Source organism: Ranitomeya imitator, chromosome 1 (assembly GCF_032444005.1).
Source record: "Ranitomeya imitator isolate aRanImi1 chromosome 1, aRanImi1.pri, whole genome shotgun sequence".
Taxonomy (NCBI): domain Eukaryota; kingdom Metazoa; phylum Chordata; class Amphibia; order Anura; family Dendrobatidae; genus Ranitomeya; species Ranitomeya imitator.
In genome coordinates this window covers 80,838,902-80,860,829 of record NC_091282.1, presented here as the reverse complement: position 1 = coordinate 80,860,829, position 21,928 = coordinate 80,838,902, and the positions used below count along the sequence as shown (strand labels likewise).

Here is a 21,928-nt window from a genome sequence, read left to right as displayed (position 1 = left end):
GGTTTTTTCCCCACCCATTAGATTTCAGAATGATATTTCAGAATGCTGCGATTGCTTTATTCATGCCAAATACAGCTGGAAAAAACAGAGTCATTGAATAATTGGTGCGAGAGCAATCTGATTTTTGCATCGGATGGCACTTGTGCGAGTTATCGCCAGTGTGAGCGAAGCCCTAAAATCTGATGCACGCTGCTAGCGCTGTAAGTAGATTTCCGCAAGTGAATTCACAGTGAAAACTCCACTACACTTTTGCAACGTGAGGACATTCCCATGTGGAAAATTCTTCCAAAATTCTACATACTAGCAAATACGTAGACACATTTCTAAAGATACAACATGGACGGGAGTGTAAATACGGTAATCCGAGGCTCCAAGTGCCTCCAAAAACAGAGGAAGACGCATCCACAGCCGGTCACTGCTTAAAAACGTCATCACTCAGACAAAACTGACAATTAAAATAATTTAATTGTAGGGCTAACAAGATGGAGAGTCTTCTCTGGAATCAACCAAAATCTACAGTAGATCCCCATTCATAGGCGCGATGGCAATCCTGGCGCCAAGGGTATTTTTTTGGCTACTGATAAGGAGCATTTCAAGTTGACGTTTTTTCTGGACACATTTATTTATCAGTGTTATTAGCGGACTGAACGGACCATCACTCTCATACAGATGCATAGACTTTTATGTTATTACATACTTTACAACATTTCCTTTTTTTTAGGCACAGAATATTTTGCTTGAATAAAAAATGCCAAGACATACACTATATTTTAGGCAGTTTGACAAAATAAGGCATGAATAGATATAAAAAGTATTGTCCCTTTTACAGCACTTGGAATGCTTTTTCAGAGGTATGTGCTTAGGGCAGTGACTGTCTTAGGGTCCCACCAGCGTATATTCTCTCATCCGAGATAATCGGGAGATAATGCTAACCAAAGGCTGATTAGAATAAGAATTTTGTAAAAGTGTGATCCGATTTTCTCCGAGGTGGTGAAGATGGAAAACAAATGTCTCCATCTTCTCCATTGTGTCAGTCCGTAGAAATTGGACTGCACTCAGATGTCATCCGAGTGCAGTCTGATGTTTTCCACAGACTCATTGAGTTTTACGGCTGAAAGCGATCCGAATATCAGATCCAACTCATGGGTATGCTGTGATTTTTTTCCTCAAACAGGCTCTGTACAAGGAAAAAAAAAAAAAAGGGACGTGCACTGCCCCATAGTAGAACATTGGTCTGACAGAGCTGATGTTTTGTCAGATCGCACTCGGACCGAAAATACGAACATGTGCACTTGCCTTTAAGGATACAGCCGTGATACTGTGTACCCCTGATGGACATTCATCACATAATAGCCAAGACATACATAGACAAGGGGACTGGCTCCAGTCATTCACATCAGTAGTCAGCCAGCCCCCTTCAATCATATGCTGACACAGGAAAATCCAGCATCACTGCGCTCCCAAACCCCGGGGTGAAACAGACACACATATACATGTATACTGGTTGTGCTACCATTAAATGCACATTTTAGTATATGTTTGTTTGCATTTTGCTAGGACCAGAAAACCCCTAAAGATTAAGGGCAGTTTCTTTTTTCACTTGGGTAATATAATGCAGTGATTATGGTGGTTGGAAAAAAAGCAGCAAATTTTACACCAAATTGGGAGACCCTCCTTAAGAAGTCACGCAGGTCTCAGATTGGCATTATTTGTCTTCTTGTTTAGTCCAAAAACATTCTTTATTTTCTTTCCAGGAGGAGCCTTCTTCTGCATACACCTCCTGTAAGGGAAAAAAAAATGATAGATTATAGAATTATTAAAAAATGAATAAAAAAAAATCTTTTTTCTAAAAACTTTTTACAAGCTTTTTTCCTCTCCTTTGTCATTTCAACAAATGTTTTCTTTTTACGTTGCCAATGTGGACACCATCAGAAATGTAACATACTAGCAAGTGTGTGGGCACAGAGTGCAGGCCCAGGGGCTGAGCCCGCTCCATTTTGTGCAGGTACGGGCTGTGTAAAACCCACTTATAAAAGCAGTGGTATTCAGTAACAACATGACGTTAAAAATCAAATCTATACAGTCATAAAATAAATCAACCCGTAAACTAATAAAGTAAATACCATTAAAAAAAAATGCCAGAATAGCCTTTCTTCAGTCACTGCACCTCAGCGAAAAATGCAAGAAAAGATCAAAACCTGGATTGCACCCCAAAGATGTTACCTATGGAAACTACAAACAAACAAAAACAAGTGTTGGGGTGTAAGTCTGCAGTCACTGGATGTGACTGCAGACTTGTGAATCCTTACAGTGTGCATAGTGCCGGAAATCTGGAGCTGGCGGTCACGTGCATTCTGCATACTTCTGGACACATTTGGCTACGCATAATTCACTTATAATGAGCGAGGCAGCGCACAGCTAGTTGGCATGTGACCACATGTATGCAAATCACATACTTGTGGATACGTGCCAACTGCTCCGGGCACCAGAGAAACCTGACATTGTGCAATGTGCACATTGAAAAAAAAAAAAAAAAAAGTCAAATCAATAAAAAAAAAAAACTACGACAGAAAAGAAAATCTGTACTTTCAAAACCATGTCCAGACACATGCACAATAGGATGCAGAAGGTCCCATATGTAGGTTTTCTGTGATGTATTTTAGTGAATTTTGTCCTTTTTTTCTGCAAATTGTTTTTGAATTTAGTAGAAAAGTTCTCGCGAGATAATGAGGATTTTTTTCTGTGGTGACTTAAAACTCAGAATTTCTTTAAAAGGCACTTAAATAATAATAATAATAATAATACAAAAAAAACTATACAAGCATCAGATTGACAGGTTATTTGATGCAATGGAGGTCGTAAAACAAAAAAACAAACAAAAAAAAAAAAAGGTGGAATTGAGAGTTTTAATTTTTTCCCACCACGATTGTGCTGAAAGAAAAAAAAAAAATTGATTATATGGCAAAAAAAAAAAAAAAATGATTTGCACCTTTCAAAATTACAAAAACCCACCAAAAACGAGCCTTCGGATCGGGAGGTCAAAGGAAAAATTAATGAAAAGATAAGTTATAGTTCTTTGAAAAATAGAAGGAAAAAGACCGAAGTGCAAAACTGAATATTAGCTGCGTCGTTGGTTCATCCTGCTGCACTCACCTTCTTCCATATCGGCACAGTGCTTTTTAATGTATTTATACAGAACTTCACGGCGTCCAGGGAGTCGTCTCGGTGAGGGGAGGAAATGGCTATGACGACGCTGGCTTCGGTGATTGGGACCAAGCTGAAAACAAAAAAAAGGCAATTCTTTCTCATATAGGCCATCGACGGACTCGTAATAATCTGAGCAATCGAGATCTGGTACAAGGGCACGATATGGTTTAGTAATGGAGTAACAGATGTAGCAGAGCTGGGATTGTTGTGCTGGTTACCATCCTAAAAGTAAAAAAACAAACGCTTCATACTTACCTTCCGCTGTCTGTCCCCGGCGCTCTGCTTCTCTGGTCTGGCTGTGAGCACAGCGGCCGGAAAGCACAGCGGTGACGTCACAGTGAGTGCAGGAAAGCACAGCGCCGAGGACAGACAGCGGAAGGTAAGTATGAAGCGTTTGTTTTTTTTACTTTTAGGATGGTATCCAGGGTAAACATCGGGTTACTAAGCGCGGCCCTGCGCTTAGTAACCCGATGTTTACCCTGGTTACCAGCGAAGACATCGCTGAATCGGCGTCACACATGCCGATTCAGCGATGTCTGCAGGGAGTCCAGCGACGAAATAAAGTTCTGGACTTTCTGCAGCGACCAACGACATCACAGCAGGATCCTGATCGCTGCTGTGTGTCAAACTGAACGATATCGCTAGCCAGGACGCTGCAACGTCACGGATCGCTAGCGATATCGTTTAGTGTGACGATACCTTAAGAAACTAAGGGTTCCCTGCCCTCTCCCCCTCTTTCCATACCTCCTACTTCCTGGTGGTGGAGGATATAAAGTTGGATAAGTATATTTTTATTGCACATATGATGGAGGCTGTAAGCAGGCGAAACGCATTGTGTAAACTGGTGTTTGAATAATCTTTTATTTTTAAATAAATGCTCATTGAAGCAATCAAAAAGACATTGCCCTTGATTCAACCGTGGCAAGTGTGTGTGTACATATATATATATATAAAGGTGTGTGTGTGTGTGTGTGTGTGTGTGTGTGTGTGTGTGTGATATATATATATATATAGGTGTGTGTGTGTCTGTATCTATATATATAATTGTCTAAGGGTTTTTCCGTCTGTCTGTCTGTCTTTCTGTCTGTCTGTCCTGGAAATCCTGGCTCTCTGATTGGTCGAGGCCTGGCGGCCTCGACCAATCAGAGACCGGCACAGCATCGACGTAGAAATCCCGCGTCTCTGATTGGTCGAGGCCGCCAGGCCTCGACCAATCAGCAACGGGCACAGCGACGATGTCATAAAGGACGTAGAAATCCCGCGTCTGATTGGTCGAGGCCGCCAGGCCTCGACCAATCAGCAACGGGCACAGCGACGATGATGTCATAAAGGACGTAGACATCTCACGTTTCTGATTCAGCGACGGGCACAGTATCGACGTAGATGTCATAATGGTTGCCATGGCGACGATGATGTCATAAGGGTTGCCTCGACCAATCAGCGACGGGCACAGTGTGCCGCGAATTCTGGAATCATCATTGTCCATATACTACGGGGACATGCATATTCTAGAATACCCGATGCGTTAGAATCGGGCCACAATCTAGTGTGTGTGTGTGTGTGTGTGTGCGTGCGTGCGTGCGTGCGTGCGTGCGTGCGTGTGTCCGGGATTGGCATCTGCACCGTCGCAGCTACAGCCACAAAATTTTGCACAGTCACACGTCTGGACCCTGTGAGCATCATAGGCTATGTTGTGAGGCGAAATTTTAACCCCGCGCGTTCCAATTCACCAAACAATTTTGCCCCTATCTACATAATGGGGAAAAGGTGAAAGGAAAAGTGTTGGAGGCAAATTGACAGCTACCAGATATGAACAAGGGGGACTTATAGAGTGAGAGCGATGGCGCCAAAGAGTGTATACCATACAGTTGCTAAGGTGGGGCCCCGACAAAGGATACTCACCACACACGGGGATATGAACACACACACAAAATGCGCCACACACTACCACGTGCTTGAACACACATACCACCCTCAGCACACATTTCACCACACATACACCAACCTCGCCACATAAAAGTCGAAACACAAAAGTCGCCGCTCAAAACTCGCCACGCGCAAAACTCGCCACACGCAAAACTTGCACACGCGGAAAAATTGCCACTTGCACAAAAGTTGCAACACATGCAAAAGTTGCCTCACACAAAACTTGCACATACTCAAAAGGCACCACACATAAAACTCGCCACACGCAAAACTTGCTGCACACAACTTGCTACACTAACCTGTCACATGCAACTCGACACACAAAAAGTTGCTACACGCATGTCGCCACACAAAACTCATCATGTCGCCACACGCAACTCACACACAACTTGACACACGAAACTCGACCTAAAACACACACAAGTCTGGTATTTTCCTTCAAAAATAAAAATCTGATTAATAAGCAGACAAACTACAAGAGCAACAAATGTACCATATAGGAAATACGGCAGCTGTCAGTCACATGACCTGTCTATTATGTGTATGTGTGAGCTAATATATACTGCCGGGGGGGAGGGCTTCCTGTTGGCTGGGGTTTATCAGGCTGCCAATTTAGCTTACAAATACTGAGGTAAAAATACTGAGCAAATAACGTGTGAACGAGGTCTAATACAGGAGGAGATGACACACAGATATATACTATATACAGGAGGAGATGACACACAGGTATATACTATATACAGGGGAGATGACATACAGGAATATACTATATACAGGAGGAGATGACATACAGGTATATACTATATACAGGAGGAGATGACACACAGGTATATACTATATACAGGAGGAGATGACACACAGGTATATACTATATACAGGAGCAGATGACCTACAGGTATATACTATATACAGAAGGAGATGACACACATATATACTATATACAGGGGAGATGACACACAGGTATGTACTATATACAGGGGAGATGACACACAGCAGGTATATACTATATACAGGAGATGACATACAGGTGTATACTATATATAAGGGAGATGACAAACATGTATATACTGAGGTGAAAATGAGAGGTGTGAGGTGAAAATGAAAAGGTGTAAGTACAAAATGAGAGGAGTGAGGGAAAATAGTGGAGTGATCGGAAAATGACAGATGTGAGGTCGAAATGACAAGTGTTAGGGGGGAATGAGAGGTGTGAAGGGAGAAAATGAGAGGTGTGAGGGAGAAAATTAAAGATGTGATGGGGAAAATGAGAGGCATGATGGGAAAATAAGAGAAGTGAGGTGCTATAACTAACCACAGATATTTACTATGCCCAGGCAACGCCGGGCTCTTCAGCTAATATATATATATATATATATATATATATATATATATTATATACTAGCTATTGAACCCGTTCTACGCCCGGGTGGCGAGCATTTATATTGGCATATGGTCTCCATCCTGGTATGTGCTGCTCCATCCTGCGTCCCCATCCTGTCATGTGCTGCTCCATCCTGCGTCCCCATCCTGTCATGAGCTGCTCCATCCTGCGCCCCCATCCTGTCATGTGCTGCTCCCATCCTGCGCCCCCATTCTGACATGTGCTGCACCCATCCTGCGCCTCCATTCTGACATGTGCTGCACCCATCCTGCGCCTCCATTCTGTCACTGGCTGCTCCCATCCTGCGTCCCCATCCTGTCATGTGCTGCTCCATCCTGCGCCTCCATTCTGTCACTGGCTGCTCCCATCCTGCGCCCCCGTTCTGTCATGTGCTGCTCCCATCCTGCGCCCCCGTTCTGTCATGTGCTGCTTCCATCCTGCGCCCCCGTTCTGTCATGTGCTACTGCCATTCTGCGCCCCCGTTCTGTCATGTGCTGCTCCCATCCTGCGCCCCCGTTCTGTCATGTGCTGCTTCCATCCTGCACCCCCGTTCTATCATGTGCTGCTCCCATCCTGCGCCCCCGTTCTGTCATGTGCTGCTCCCATCCTGCGCCCCCGTTCTGTCATGTGCTGCTCCCATCCTGCGCCCCCGTTCTGTCATGTTCTGCTCCCATCCATATGCCCCATATGCTGCTCCATAAAGGTTTATGACCCCCATCAGGTGGCGTAAGTAACAAATAGCTGTGGCATGAAGTGCCACAGCCTCATGGCACAGCAATTTGTTACTTACGCTACCTGATTCTTTCCGGCGACATTGTCTTGCTCCTCCTGGTGCCGGAATCGGCGCCTGCGCAGTCCGCGCTTTCTGGCGCCATTTACTTGAAGACACACTGCTGTGTGTCTTCAAGAAAATGGCGCCGGTAAGCGCGGACTGCGCAGGCGCCGATTCCGGCACCGGGAGGAGCAAGACAATGGCACCGGAAAGGAATGGCGTAAGTAACAAATTGCTGTGGCATGAAGTGCCACAGCCTCATGGCACAGCAAGTTTTTACTTACGCTATTCGTTTCGGGTGCCATTGTCTTGCTCCTGTTGCCGGAATCGGCGCCTGCGCAGTCCGCGCTTTCCGGCGCCATTTTCTTGAAGACACACAGTAGTAGCAAGACAATGGCGCCCGAAACGAATAGCGTAAGTAAAAATTTACTATGGCGGCGGATTATTTGCATAATCAGGGCGCAAATATGTAGACGGCGTCCCCGTGCTCCTGACCCCCTGCTCTCGGCGGCAATTTTTCTATACTGCAACGCTAGGAGCGTTGCGCCTGCGCAGTCTATTAAGGCTTCGGACACAGTGACGCTCCCAGCGTTATATTATATATATATATATATATACACATACGACAAACATAAATATATATATATATAATTTATATTACACATACATATATTTTACTTATCCCTTTTTCCAGTAAATAAAACATAAGCATATTTCTAATTATGATGTCCTTAAAAGTTAGAGTATATACCCCAAAATGGTAGCACGCAAAAACCAAGATTCATAAAAAGGCCATCAATGGAAAAAAAAAAAAAAGGAAAAAAAAAAAAAATTATTGACAGAAAATAGCAATACAAAACAGTTTAATAAAGAAAAAAAAAATAAGTTGAGCATCTGTGTAATACTACTGACGGAGAATCCTGTTCCAGGACATTTTGATCACATAATAAAAAGGAAAATTTGGGTTTTCACTTAGTTTTCCAGTACATTGTATGGTAGAATGAATGGTGTTACTCAAAACTACAGCTTATACTGCAAAAAAAAAAAAAAATCAAGCCTTCTTACAGTTATGTCAATGGAGGAATATTAAAAAAGCTATGACTATGAAAGTGGAGGAAAAAAATAAAAAATAAAAATCAAGACCCAATGACAGATGCTTATAAGAAAATGTAAAGTTGAATTAAATGATACAGAAACATACCCGAGTCTGTGGTACACGGCCATGTGCAGGACAGACGGCCACTTCTGCCTGATACCAGTCAGGATTTTCTTAATTTCCGTTTCTGCCATGGGCACATATGCTTCATACTCAAGGTGCACGACTTTCCTTCCTTCAAAATTGTTCCTTGTTGTTCCTAAAAAAAAAACAAATGCCAAAACACATATAGGAAATGTAACACTTCATTCTCATCTATGACAGGCGGCATCAGAAACGAATGCCAATTATTCATTTCCTCAGGATTTATTCTAAGGGATGATTTAAAGGACTGTCCAGGATTAGGAAAAGTATGAGGTCTACTTTTCATCAGAAACAGCGCCACTCTTACCTATGGGCAGTGTCTGGTACTGCAGCCGATATTCTAAACAGAGAATGGAGCATGGCCTTATTTCTAATCATGGACAAACCCTTTAAATTCTTTCTGGATATTTATTGGATAAATCCTATCAATTCCTACCACAATTCAAAATTAGGACCCACATTCAACTGAAATGAAGCGCTGACGTCGGCCGATCCCTGGACCGGGGGTCTACAGTGCCTGCGGGCAGCATGTGCAGAAAGGGCGCCGAGGGAATAGAGGATAGGCGAGAAGAATTTTTTTAAATTTATTTTTTTTAATTTTATGTGTAAGTGAAAAACGGTACAATAGGGGACACTACAACAATACGGGGACCAGAATGGGTCATTACAACAAGATCAAGACGAGGATGGGCACATTATTATAAGAAGGAGACCAAGATGGGGACATTAGTACAATATGGGTACCTGGATGAGGACATTACAACAAGAAGGGGACCAGTGTGGGGCATTACTACAAGATGTTTGCCAGAATTACTACATGGTGCTAATTGCAAGACAATATTACTATACGTGGCCAATTGGAGGGAAAAAAAAGTTGAAAAAAAATTAAGAATAAAGCATAAAAAAAAAAAATAAAAAAAAAATGTTGCCACTAAAAATGCTGTTTCATATATGAACTAAAGTAAACAAAAATCGTGCACGTTAGTAACACCATCCATAATAACCCAAGCTATAAAACTGTACCAAGCACCCACACTCTACTGAAATATAGCAAAATGGGTCATTACTACAGGAAGGGGACCAGGATGGGGTGATAATACAATAACAGTACCAGGATGGGGCGTTACTACAAGGAGACCAGTATGGAACATTACTACAAGGTGGGGCCAGGATGGGTTGTTACTACAAGATGTTTGTCAGAATTAGTATATGGTGCTGATTGACAATAAGACAATATTACTGTATGTGCCCAATTGGAGGAAACCAAATTGAAAAATATGTAAGAAAATAAATAAATTTCAAAATAAAGCATGAAAAGATATTTTGGCACTATATATTAACTAAAATAAATAAAAGTTGTACACATTTGTTGTACTTGTCACCACATCCATAACGACCCAAGCGATAAAACTGTACCATAACGCATACGATGAATGCCATTTAAAAAAAATAAAATAAACATGGAAAAAATGTTTAAAATAAATGATCAAAAGGTGTATAGAATAAAAAATTATATCACTAAAAATGTCACTGTCCTGCAAAGAATGCGGCACCTCATACACCCAGCCAAGTTTGAGACCCCTGCTCTAGAGGATAACTTGTTTATCGCTGAAGATCTGACCATTTGCCCCCCAGTGACCCTGAGAATATGGCTGATGAGATGGTGCTCATGGTTGACCTCTACTCCATTCATTGTCTACAGGACTGCCAGAGAAAGCAGAGCACAGTGTTTCCTGCAGTCCCATAAATAATGGGCGTTGTGGTCGAGCATGGACATCATCTCTCCATTCATGATGAAGCTGCAGAACCCGGTTTCCAGAGCCCTGTTCTTGGAATAACTAGTGATCCCAGGGATCGGACTCTCAGCAATCAGTAAGTTATCTTCTGTAATATGGATAGGGAAAGACTTAACATTTTGAGAAAAACCCTTCAAGCTCAGGGTGCAAAAGGTTTTTGAGCCTAGGGCCACATTGTCATACTGAGCCAATCTGGTGGTCACACTAAAAATAAAGTGATATTTGTGGAATATGGAAAGTATATACCATAAGTGTCTGATCGATACAAATGATACTTACAGCACTCTTACCGCCACTACTTCGCACAATTGCCGTGTGCCCATAATGAGCTGTTGGCGAGTTTTTGGTGCTGCGTATTTTCACTGCATCAAAAACACAGTGTCTTATAGTTTCGGCAAAATGGATGGGATTTATAGAGATCTCACGCCCTCATCTCATGAATAAGGACGCCTTTTCAAAGAGTATTTGTAGCATTTTTTTCTTCGGTTACATCTGAGACCTCACAAATCATTGAAAAACGGTTCAGAACTACACAACTGAGCAAGCAGAAGGTGCACAGAACGGTGTATGGCCCCAACCAATATTCTTTGGGTCCGTCCACCCATAAACACCCTAGGGAACCGGTCAGCTGGTCCCTGCCGCATGACGCATAGGCAGCACGAATCTCTCCGCTCACCTACACAGGTCTCCCCCTTTGTGTGTGTACACCGCAATAACGCAGGCGGTGCCCAAATCACGCTGACTGATCTCTAGGCAGCATGAATCAGATAACAGGTTCGCTTTAATCTTTTTGTCATCTACCTACCTACAAAAATGGACACAGCACCGCAACTGGGTGAAACCACCAACTGCGACACTTCCTCTGCAGAGAGCTTCTCTGTACAGATTCTGATGAAGTCTTGAGGCTCCTCAGATTTTTCATCCATAGCAGCTAAAATGGGAAAAAAAAAAGTTATAAGAGTCAAGTAATAAATTACATATTTAAGAGTAATGGAAGCGACCATTTATTATTCCAAGGTGAAGCTATGGACAGACGAATTAATGGTCAACCATGCACATACATCAGTTTTCTGGCCCTTCGAATAATTGACTTGAAGGCTCCTCAAAAAAAAGTTTTACTTCCCTAGCTCCCGGGATAGTTTGGAAGTTTCCTATGTCTGATACCTGCAGGTTCCATCATTAGATGATATCCAGGGGCAAGGAACAGGGCAATTTACAAATTCACAGAATCTTCCAGCATGTGGCGCACTTCAAAACTTTTCTTCTCTCAGAAACAATTTTTTAAAAATTTGTCAAGGTGATTGGTGGGGGTCTCAGGATATAACATGAAGGGATGTCGTTTGATCATCCGTCTTACCTCTGGGACCACCAGCCCTGCACTCATTCAATGATTACATAGGCACAAATCAGTATTCACTGGTACATTAAAAATCCAAAAATAAGTTATCCCCAACACAACAGTCAGACCCCTAAGGATTCCAAGAGTGCAAAGAATGGAGAACTGCAGCCTCTTTCTTGAGTGAGCATGCCCGACCTTCACTCACTTTATTGTCTATATGTCTGTGTGAGAAAGTCCCATTCACGATGAATGGAGTGAAGTTTGAGCCTGCGCACCTCTACTTCATTCAAGAAAGGGCTGCAGTGCCCCATTATTGTGGATTATTGTGGATTCCCATTGGTCGGACCACCAGTGATCAGCAAGTTGTCACCTATCCTATGGATGGATATAACTCGCTATTTCGGAAATAACCCTTTAAGGATAGATCTTACAAGTCCTGCAACCATATTATTTGGGTGTTTCTACTGATTAAATGTGAACAATCTACGTTCAATTCAGGTTGACAGCAAAAAGATATAAAAAAACCGCAGAGGAAACACAATGCTACCAAATTTTTCTTTACCAAAAGTTTTAGGGCCCGATTGGGGGGGGACATGGAGTTTCGCTTACCCGCACGTCTTAAGGGAGGGAGCACTGAAGTAAAAGCCTGCCAGAAATGTTACTCAAGTCACGGACATTTCTTTGGTACCGTAATTTATACTGTAAATTTTGATGAATCGGTCAGACGGGCCTCACGACGCTATGTCCAAGTTCTGCCTACGATGGCACAGCTGACCAGAATTGGCGCGAGAAGACCAAAATGTAGCAGAATGTTTACCCAACTTCAAGTTTCAAGGTGTTTTATGCCAGAAAACACCTTGGTGAATCTTGTCCTTAGTTTCTTTACCTTTGTTACCACATTGTCAGAACAGAGGGGCTACAGGAAGAAGGGGCAGACTCCCTGAAGAGTCGCCAAATCTGAAAGCAACACCTAATTCTCTCAAAATCTCCAAGAAACTGTCCCCATAAAACTTATTTCGTGGAGGGTGTGTGGAAGGAACACAGAGCACACGCGGCTTCACTCCCTGCAGGTGGTGTCCTACCATAAGGGCTTGGACATCATGGGCCTCCTACTCCCTAGTACAGCGGAGTCTATGTGCTCTTGGGGACACATCTATTTCAGCTAAAAGTATCATTGTTCTTTCTGCTTACCATCAATCCTTCCAAATTCAAGGAACGTTACCCACCACTGATTGGGGGGATTACTGCAATCTCATCTCCAGGACGGAGAGTTATAACTTCATCGCCAATGGTGACATATTCCTGGCGCACAGCGAGGACAATGTGATCTTTAATAGCAGAGAGCCTAGGGGTAAAATCACAAAATCTAAGATCAGTGGCTACTTTATACCAAGGTTCTCAACTGCATGTATGAAAAGTTCGGGATCAGTTGTCAGTTCCCCACCATTCACCCATTTTCACCTATCCTGTGGAAAGGTGATCAATGCTATTTGTTGGACAACCCCTTTAAATATTATTAGACTCAAGCTCATTACCCAGGATGCAGAGCTGCTATTTTCTCCCAGAGTTCTTTGGAAGTGATTTCTTGGGGCACAGTGAAGTATTCAGAACGCACCCCTGCTAGTTCAGAACTTTTGGCAAAATACAGAATTACCACCTGCACAAAGAAAGAAAAAATTGTGTTTTAGGCCTCAATGGAAACAAGTTAGACTCTGACAATTGAATCAGCTAAGCAAATCTTTTTTTAAAAAGTAGGCCCTAAATATCTACTAGCCCCTGACTCACCCTGGATGAGTTAAAATAAAACCGTAAATCTGGAAAAAAACACAAAACATATTGCAATTCCCCATATGTGGCCATGAGCTGCAGTTTGGACAGGGCCCAGGAGGTACAAAAGAGTAGGTAGGACAGTAATGCATATTTCATACATTACATATTTACATGCTTTATCACTAGAGTGCAGCTTTATTTGTTTGCTATATTGTTGTGAATTCTGCTCTTGGGCTCCCTCCGGTGGTTGATGATAGTAATGCAGTTATTCCTGAGCAGCAGTCTTGGACAGGTGTTTCTGCTAATTGCAATTCTGACTGGGGTATTTAGCTGTGCAGGACTCATTAGTCCTTGCCAGTAGTCAATGTGCCTTTGGAAGTGTTGGTCCTCTGCCTGGCCTCTCCTGCTTGCTGCCAATTCAGCTAAGATAAGTGTTTGCTTCATTTTTTTTAGACACACTGCTGTGTGTTTATTTTCTGTGCTTATCTTGTTTCTATTTTGTTCCTGCTAGACTGTGCCTGATGTTTTTCTCAGTCTAGTTGGAGTCGCAGATATACTCTCCACATCTTTAGTTAGGTGGTGGAGTTTTTGTATTTTTCTGCTGTGGATATTTTGTAGTGTTTTATGCTGACCGCATAGTATCCTGTACTATCCTTTCCTATCTAGGTAGAAGTGGCCTCCTTTGCTTATCCCTGTTTTCTGTCTGCGTGTGTCTTTTCCTCTCCTACTCACAGTCATTATTTGTGGGGGGCTATCTATCCTTTGGGGATCTACTCTGAGGCAAGAGAGTTTTCCTATTTCCATCTTTAGGGATATTTAGTCCTTAGGCTGTGTCGAGGTGTCTAGGTCTGGTTAGACACACCCCACGGCTACTTCTAGTTGCGGTGATAGGATCAGGGTTTGCGGTCAGTAAAGTTACCACTGCTCCAGCGAAGGTCATTTCATGCTGCTACAAGGCCACCTGATCATAACACTATATATGGAGGTGGCTGCTCCTAGTTTGCACCTGTTAAGCCCTGTTTTATGATTTGGACGTGCCAGTCAGTTTATTATCATGTGCTTAACTATAGACTAAGCTCTATGTAGAAACAGGAGATCTATTTTCCCTGCGTGAGTCAGCCTCCTTCAACTCCTGACAATTGCTCATTTTACCTTTCTACCCAGATAATTCTTCTCTTTTCTCTGTTCTATGTAGAAACAGCAAGTTTCTTGTCCCTACAGAATTCAGTCCTCTCTTCATCTCCTGACCCAGCTGCTCCCTAATCCCCCTGCCAGGGACTTTTTCAGTGACTGATGAGTTATACAGTGAAAATTGACCTCCTGTTTCTACATAGAGCATAGAAGAATTCAGCTATTCACCTGAAGTCATAGGCCTAATGGAAAGTGGAAGAATTAAATAAGAAGAAAGGCAATTATAAGTACACAGTGCTATATAATACGATGACTGCAGTATGTTAAGAGCAGAAACATTTCGATGGGAGGAGGAAGACGAGGAAGATGGCTTCTTTAAGTAGGTTTTCTTATGTACAACATTGGCATATATGTGGAGAAGAGCTGCTATTTCTTCACACGCAGGGCCCACAATGGAAGGTGAACTATCTGGCTTTTGAAGTCCAGATTTTACCGAACTGGTTTTCAGGCACAATCTCACTTTTACACCATCTCTTGAGAAGTAGCTCAGTGTGAACTATACCCCCTTAGGCATCGCTGTACATAGGCTTTCTTACATCCGGCAAAGGGTCAATATCAGAATATAGCGGGCCAGACAAAGTGACATGTTGGCGCCCCTTCCAACACCCTGCACCCACGGCAAATGCTGCTCCTGCCTTAGGATGTTGTAGTAGTTTTATTTTTATAACTTTTTTTTTATTTTATAAGTAGTAAAAACTAATATCACATTTCGATGTTGCTGTTTTATGAAAACCATAACATTTTTATATTGACAGAGCTAAGGGGTTCTGATGAGCGCACATGCTCGGATAAGGTGTTATCTGAGCATGTGGAGCGCCCACCAGGGCCGCGGGGAACCCGGGCCGGATGTGACGGTTCTTCTGGGGTTGTCACGGCAGCAGTGACCCGGTCCATGTCCCTGGGCGTCCAATAAAATTGAAATGAAGGGGAATAAAGTTTATAGGGGATTAGTTCGTGATGCCACCCATGGTGTTTGGCAATAAAAAAATGGCCGACGCTGCGATTCAGGTCCACTGGGGCAGTTGGTGACGCAGCAGAGATGTTACGGCTCTCCATGGGTAGAGCTAGGCCCAAGGGCAGTTAAAGTCAATGATGAACTGTTGTAGTGCAGGGCAGGTGATGCAGTAATAATTCTGAGGACACAGCAGGGTGCAGTTTTCACACTTTTCTCACAGTTGGTTGATTACAGTCTCCAGCCGGGTGCTGTGTCCTCCGAGTCTGTGGTCCAGCCAGCTGTCGGGTAATTTGTGTGCACTTGTCCGAGACTCCCTACCTTGTGTACCTTCCCTGGCTTCGCCCTCCTGCCCTGCACCTCACACACAGTGTCCCAAGCCAGCAGCGTCGAGTCCTGTCTGGCGACGCTCTCCTGGTCCCCTCGATCCTATATGGCTGCCTTTTCAGCGAATGTGTGTGGATTTGGTTGTGGCACATACAATTACCACAGCCTCCGGTTTGCTAGCTGAGTCTTGCAGTACCTCTACTAGTCTGGGGCCGGTCCCCCACTGCGACCTGGTCCTTTCACCCGACTATTGTCGGCGTGGATTTGAGCGCCATGGGTGGATTCCTCACTTCCCTGGCCCCTAGGATCCCTTCTCTCTCTCTCAGGAGCTTCTTCCTTCACGCCGGCTCTGATCAACTCCTCCCCACCAACTGACTAAGGCTATTTGCACACGTCCGGAATTGCCACGGAAATTTCCGTGGCAATTCCGGAACTCCCTGCCATGGGAAAAACGCATGCGGAATTGGCATGAGTATTCCCGCTAAACACTAGCGTTTTACAAGCGATCTGTAGCATCGCTTGGAAAACTGATTGACAGGCTGGTCACATTTGTCAAACAGTGCTTGACAAGTGTGACCAACTTTTTACTATTGATGCTGCCTATGCAGCATCAAAAGTAAAAAAATCTAATGTTCAAAATCAATTAAAAAAATAAAAAAATCGTGATATTCTCACCTTCCGGCGTCCCTCGCTCCTCACGATGCTCGCATTCCTAATAATGCCTAGTGGCAATGACCCCAGATGACGTAGCGGTCTCGCGAGCATCGCGAGGAGCTGGAAGACTGCCGGGGATGCCGGAAGGTAAGAAAAAAAATAAACGATTTATTATTTAATTCTAACAATTATATGGTGCCCAGTCCGTGGAGGAGAGTCTCCTCTCCTCCACCCTGGATACCATCTGCACATGATCCGTTTACTTCCCGCATGGTGGGCATAGCCCCATGCGGAAAGTAAGCGTATCAATGCATTCCTATGTGTGCAGAATCCCCGCGATTCCGCACAAAGAATGAACACTCTGTGTTTTTTTCCGGAATGCGATTCCACCGCGGAAAAAAACGCAGCATATGCACAAAAAATGCAGAATGGCATTCTAATAATAGGATGCTTAATGTATGCGTTTTTTTGCAGTTTTATCGCGTTTTTATAGCGAAAAAAAACGCAAAAATTCCTGAACGTGTGCACATAGCCTAACTGTCACACCACTCCTGCCAGAGCTGGTGCCCCTCCCCCCTAGCCTGGAGCAGTGACTGTTGGATGCACATGTGCGATTCCCGGGTAGTGCCCCCTCCTTACCCGAGAACCACACCTGTGGCCGAGGTGCAGTACCTCTGTGGCCACTGGACCCTCAGGGGCGCCACACATACTCGTGTGCTAACAGTGACTGCGGCGTGCTCGAACAATACGTTGTTCGACAGCCACAACACATGTAGAGATTGGCTAACAAACAAGTAATCCCTGCATGTGTTGCAGCTGCCGTACAGATGCAAGACATGCAGTCGCAGGGACGTGAACATAATATTCGAGCGTGCTGAAGACACTCGGTTAGTACCCGAGCATGCTCAGATAACACCTTATCCCAGCACATTCGCTCATCACTACTAAGAGGATCTTATATTTTTTGTTGGCGCCATTTTAAGATGTATATGACTTTTTGATCTTTAGACAAGGCAAAGTCGCTTCAGGAAAACAGTGTTTATCCTGAAGCATCTCCATTGGTGTCTTCTCGGTCATTTTGTATCTGCTTTGCTGATGGCAGTTTTTTAATATAAAAGTTTGCATAGTGATCAGCTGTCAGACAAAGAATGACCACGCTGACACTTGTATCCGCTTCGGGCTTTCGGAGCCCCAAGATACTGAGCGTGTGCACAGCTGCGTCATTTTTCATGTGCATTGTGTTCATGCTTAGTGGCATTTTTTTAGCACTTGTTCAGGTGGATCCCAGGCATAAGACGCGTGGAAAAGATGTTTTGTGCGCATGCGCCTAAAATGAGGATTTCAACAGATCTGAAATAAATCCCAACAGTCTCTGATATCGGAGCCATATTTACCAGGCATACGAGAGTGGAAGTCTTCTATGTCAGGTTATCACCAGGTGCAATTAACCTCGCATTACCTGACATCCCGCATATGTCATGCTCACACCTTCGCCTCATTCCACCTTTTTAGGCAAAGCTCGTGCATCAGAAATCTGCAGTCAAATACAGTCCAACACAGATAAATGGGTTCATCGGAACCCCATTCGCATGTTGCGGATCTGTGTTGTTGCAGATTTCATTAGATTTTTAGCAAATTTTCGCCATTAACATCAATGCATTTGTTGATCCGCAATCAAAAACTGCAAATGCAGGTGTTCAAAGCAGATTAAGGGTATGTGCACACGTAGGTGGGGTGGGACGTCTGCGGATTTTTCCGCACCTGTTTTTGTAAATCCGCAGGTAAACCGCACTGCGGATTACCTGCGGATTTACCGCGTTTTTTGTGCGGCTTCCACCTGCGGATTCCTATTATGGAGCAGGTGTAAACCGCAGTGGAATCCACACAAAGAAGTGACATGCTGTGGAATGTAAACCGCTGCTTTTCTGCGTGTTTTTTTCCGCAGCATGTGCACTGCGGATTTTGTTTTCCATAGGTTTATAAGGTACTGTAAACTCATGGAAAACTGCTGAAGATCTGCAGCAAAATCCGCAGCGTGTGCACATACCCTAAATCCTCCATATGTGACCTTGCTCTTAAAAGGATTGTCTTCTTGAGAATCTTGGCCCCTGGGAACAGTTTATTATAAAATAAAACTGCACTTTCCTCACCCTCCGTGTGTCCAGCTTATAGTCTGACCAGGGCGCTCTGTCTACACGGGCAGAGGTGCTGAGCTCACTGACCGGCTGCCACCAAATCAGCGTGATGTCAGCGCCACATCCAAAAACAGATCATAGGAGCAGCGGTGGAGACCCAGCACTGGAACAGGGGAGGGTGAGAAAAACATTTTTATTTTTTTTTTTGTAAACAAACTGCACTCAGAGATGAACATTTTTTTTTTTTAAGGCAACAGCAACCCCTTTAGAAGTGGCCTGAAACCTGAAGCTATCTAAGGGTATGTGCACACGTTGCAGATTCTCTGCGGATCCGCAGCGTTTTTTGAGGTGCAGAAACGCTGCAGATCCGCAATTTATTTACAGTACAATGTAAATCAATGAGAAAAAAAAATGCAGAGAATCCGCAACGTGTGCACATACCTACTGTTGTGAAACTACAGCTCCCAGCAGAGCTGCAGCCAGTAATATCTGGTGCAAATATAATTTTCCCCTTGTAAAGTGTTGATCCTGTTACAGAGAAAGCAGAGCTCGGTGTCATGGAGGAGAAAGCCTGCACTCACCTCACAAGTCATGGAGAAAGCAGCTGTCAGCTCTCGGTGCCCCAGAGCAGGAAGAGCAGAGATAAGATTCCTGTCTCCGCATGTGAAGTCCCTGCTGATTGGTGGCTCAGGCTGCGCCTGTAGTTACCCTGCGTGGAATTGGTGCACACAGTAATCCACCCAGTGTCACATGCTGCACACAGTAATCCACCCAGTGTCACATGCTGCACACAGTAATCCACCCAGTGTCACATGCTGCACACAGTAATCCACCCAGTGTCACATGCTGCACACAGTAATCCACCCAGTGTCACATGCTGCACACAGTAATCCACCCAGTGTCACATGCTGCACACAGTAATCCACCCAGTGTCACATGCTGCACACAGTAATCCACCCAGTGTCACATGCTGCACACAGTAATCCACCCAGTGTCACATGCTGCACACAGTAATCCACCCAGTGTCACATGCTGCACACAGTAATCCACCCAGTGTCACATGCTGCACACAGTAATCCACCCAGTGTCACATGCTGCACACAGTAATCCACCCAGTGTCACATGCTGCACACAGTAATCCACCCAGTGTCACATGCTGCACACAGTAATCCACCCAGTGTCACATGCTGCACACAGTAATCCACCCAGTGTCACATGCTGCACACAGTAATCCACCCAGTGTCACATGCTGCACACAGTAATCCACCCAGTGTCACATGCTGCACACAGTAATCCACCCAGTGTCACATGCTGCACACAGTAATCCACCCAGTGTCACATGCTGCACACAGTAATCCACCCAGTGTCACATGCTGCACACAGTAATCCACCCAGTGTCACATGCTGCACACAGTAATCCACCCAGTGTCACATGCTGCACACAGTAATCCACCCAGTGTCACATGCTGCACACAGTAATCCACCCAGTGTCACATGCTGCACACAGTAATCCACCCAGTGTCACATGCTGCACACAGTAATCCACCCAGTGTCACATGCTGCACACAGTAATCCACCCAGTGTCACATGCTGCACACAGTAATCCACCCAGTGTCACATGCTGCACACAGTAATCCACCCAGTGTCACATGCTGCACACAGTAATCCACCCAGTGTCACATGCTGCACACAGTAATCCACCCAGTGTCACATGCTGCACACAGTAATCCACCCAGTGTCACATGCTGCACACAGTAATCCACCCAGTGTCACATGCTGCACACAGTAATCCACCCAGTGTCACATGCTGCACACAGTAATCCACCCAGTGTCACATGCTGCACAGTACCAGTGTATAGCTACAGGTGGGGAGGAGGAAAACTTATAGGGTCACTTAGGGCTGTCGTGACAGTGAGCTCTAAAGTTAAGGAAACTATGAGGCCGGCGTCACACACAGCGTAAAACAATACGGTCCGTATATTACGGCCGTAATACGCTGAAAAGTCCCGAAAAAAGTGGTCCGTAGCTCCTCCGTAGGCAGGGTGTGTCAGCGTTTTTTGCGCATGGCATCCTCCGTATGTAATCCGTATGGCATCCGTACTGCGTGGTTTTCTCGCAGGCTAGCAAAACCAACATACCGCTATAGAAGTGATCCATGTGTCCCAAAAAGAAAAGAAAATATATATATACTGTCTATATATATATATATATATATATATATATATATATATATATAGTCAGTAGACACATATATTAGAGAGAAAAGCCGGTAATTCAGTGCGGTGTACAGTAAAATCACACTGACAGCTTACAGTAGAATAGGTAGAATAAATGTGTACACATAGAATAGGTATATATATATATATATATATATATATATATATATATATATATATATATGTCAGTGAGACACATATATGTATATATATTAATATTTATTCCAGCGCTAGACAGCTTGAAAGCCGGTAATTCAATTACCGGCTTTTTCCTTCTCCTTCCTAAAACCCGACATGATTTGAGACATGGTTTACATACAGTAAACCATGTCTTCTCTCCATTTTTTTTGCAGATTCCACACTACTAATGTCAGTAGTGTGTATCTGCAAAATTTGGCCGTTCTAGCTCTTAAAATAAAGGGTTAAATGGCGGAAAAAATTGGCGTGGGCTCCCGCGCAATTTTCTCCGCCAGAGTAGTAAAGCCAGTGACTGAGGGCAGATATTAATAGCCTGGAGAGGGTCCATGGTTATTGGCCCCCCCCTGGCTAAAAATATCTGCCCCCAGCCACCCCAGAAAAGGCACATCTGGAAGATGCGCCTATTCTGGCACTTGGCCACTCTCTTCCCATTCCTGTGTAGCGGTGGGATATGGGGTAATGAAGGGTTAATGCCACCTTGCTATTGTAAGGTGACATTAAGCCTAATTAATAATGGAGAGGCGTCAATTATGACACCTATCCATTATTAATCCAATTGTAGTGAAGGGTTAAATAAAACACAAACACATTATTTAAAATTATTTTAATGAAATGAAAACAATGGTTGTTGCAGTATTTTATTCAACGCCCAATCCAGTCACTGAAGACCCTCGTTCTGTGAGTAAAAAAACATAATAAACCAACAATATCCTTACCCTCCGCAGATCTGTAACGTCCAACGATGTAAATCCTTCTGAAGGGGTTAAAACATTTTGCAGCAAGGAGCTGTGCTAATGCAGGCTGCTCCTCGCTGCAAAACCCCGGGG

At 43.9% G+C, this 21,928-nt stretch overlaps 2 protein-coding genes across 2 annotated transcripts; both read right to left on the bottom strand.

Moving 5' to 3' along the window:
- Positions 1-446: 446 nt before the first annotated feature.
- On the bottom strand, positions 447-19,373 carry LOC138662688 (molybdopterin synthase sulfur carrier subunit-like). The gene is made up of 7 exons (XM_069748564.1): positions 19,269-19,373; positions 13,194-13,315; positions 12,850-13,003; positions 11,125-11,250; positions 8,485-8,638; positions 3,154-3,277; positions 447-1,780 (listed from the first exon to the last, which is right to left on the bottom strand). Exons 1-3 carry the CDS (start codon positions 19,278-19,280, stop codon positions 12,877-12,879), a joined length of 261 nt encoding a protein of 86 aa, XP_069604665.1. The 5' UTR covers positions 19,281-19,373; the 3' UTR covers positions 447-1,780; positions 3,154-3,277; positions 8,485-8,638; positions 11,125-11,250; positions 12,850-12,876.
- On the bottom strand, positions 1,644-11,245 carry LOC138662676 (molybdopterin synthase catalytic subunit-like). The gene is made up of 4 exons (XM_069748555.1): positions 11,125-11,245; positions 8,485-8,638; positions 3,154-3,277; positions 1,644-1,780 (listed from the first exon to the last, which is right to left on the bottom strand). Exons 1-4 carry the CDS (start codon positions 11,243-11,245, stop codon positions 1,706-1,708), a joined length of 474 nt encoding a protein of 157 aa, XP_069604656.1. The 3' UTR covers positions 1,644-1,705.
- Positions 19,374-21,928: the final 2,555 nt, after the last annotated feature.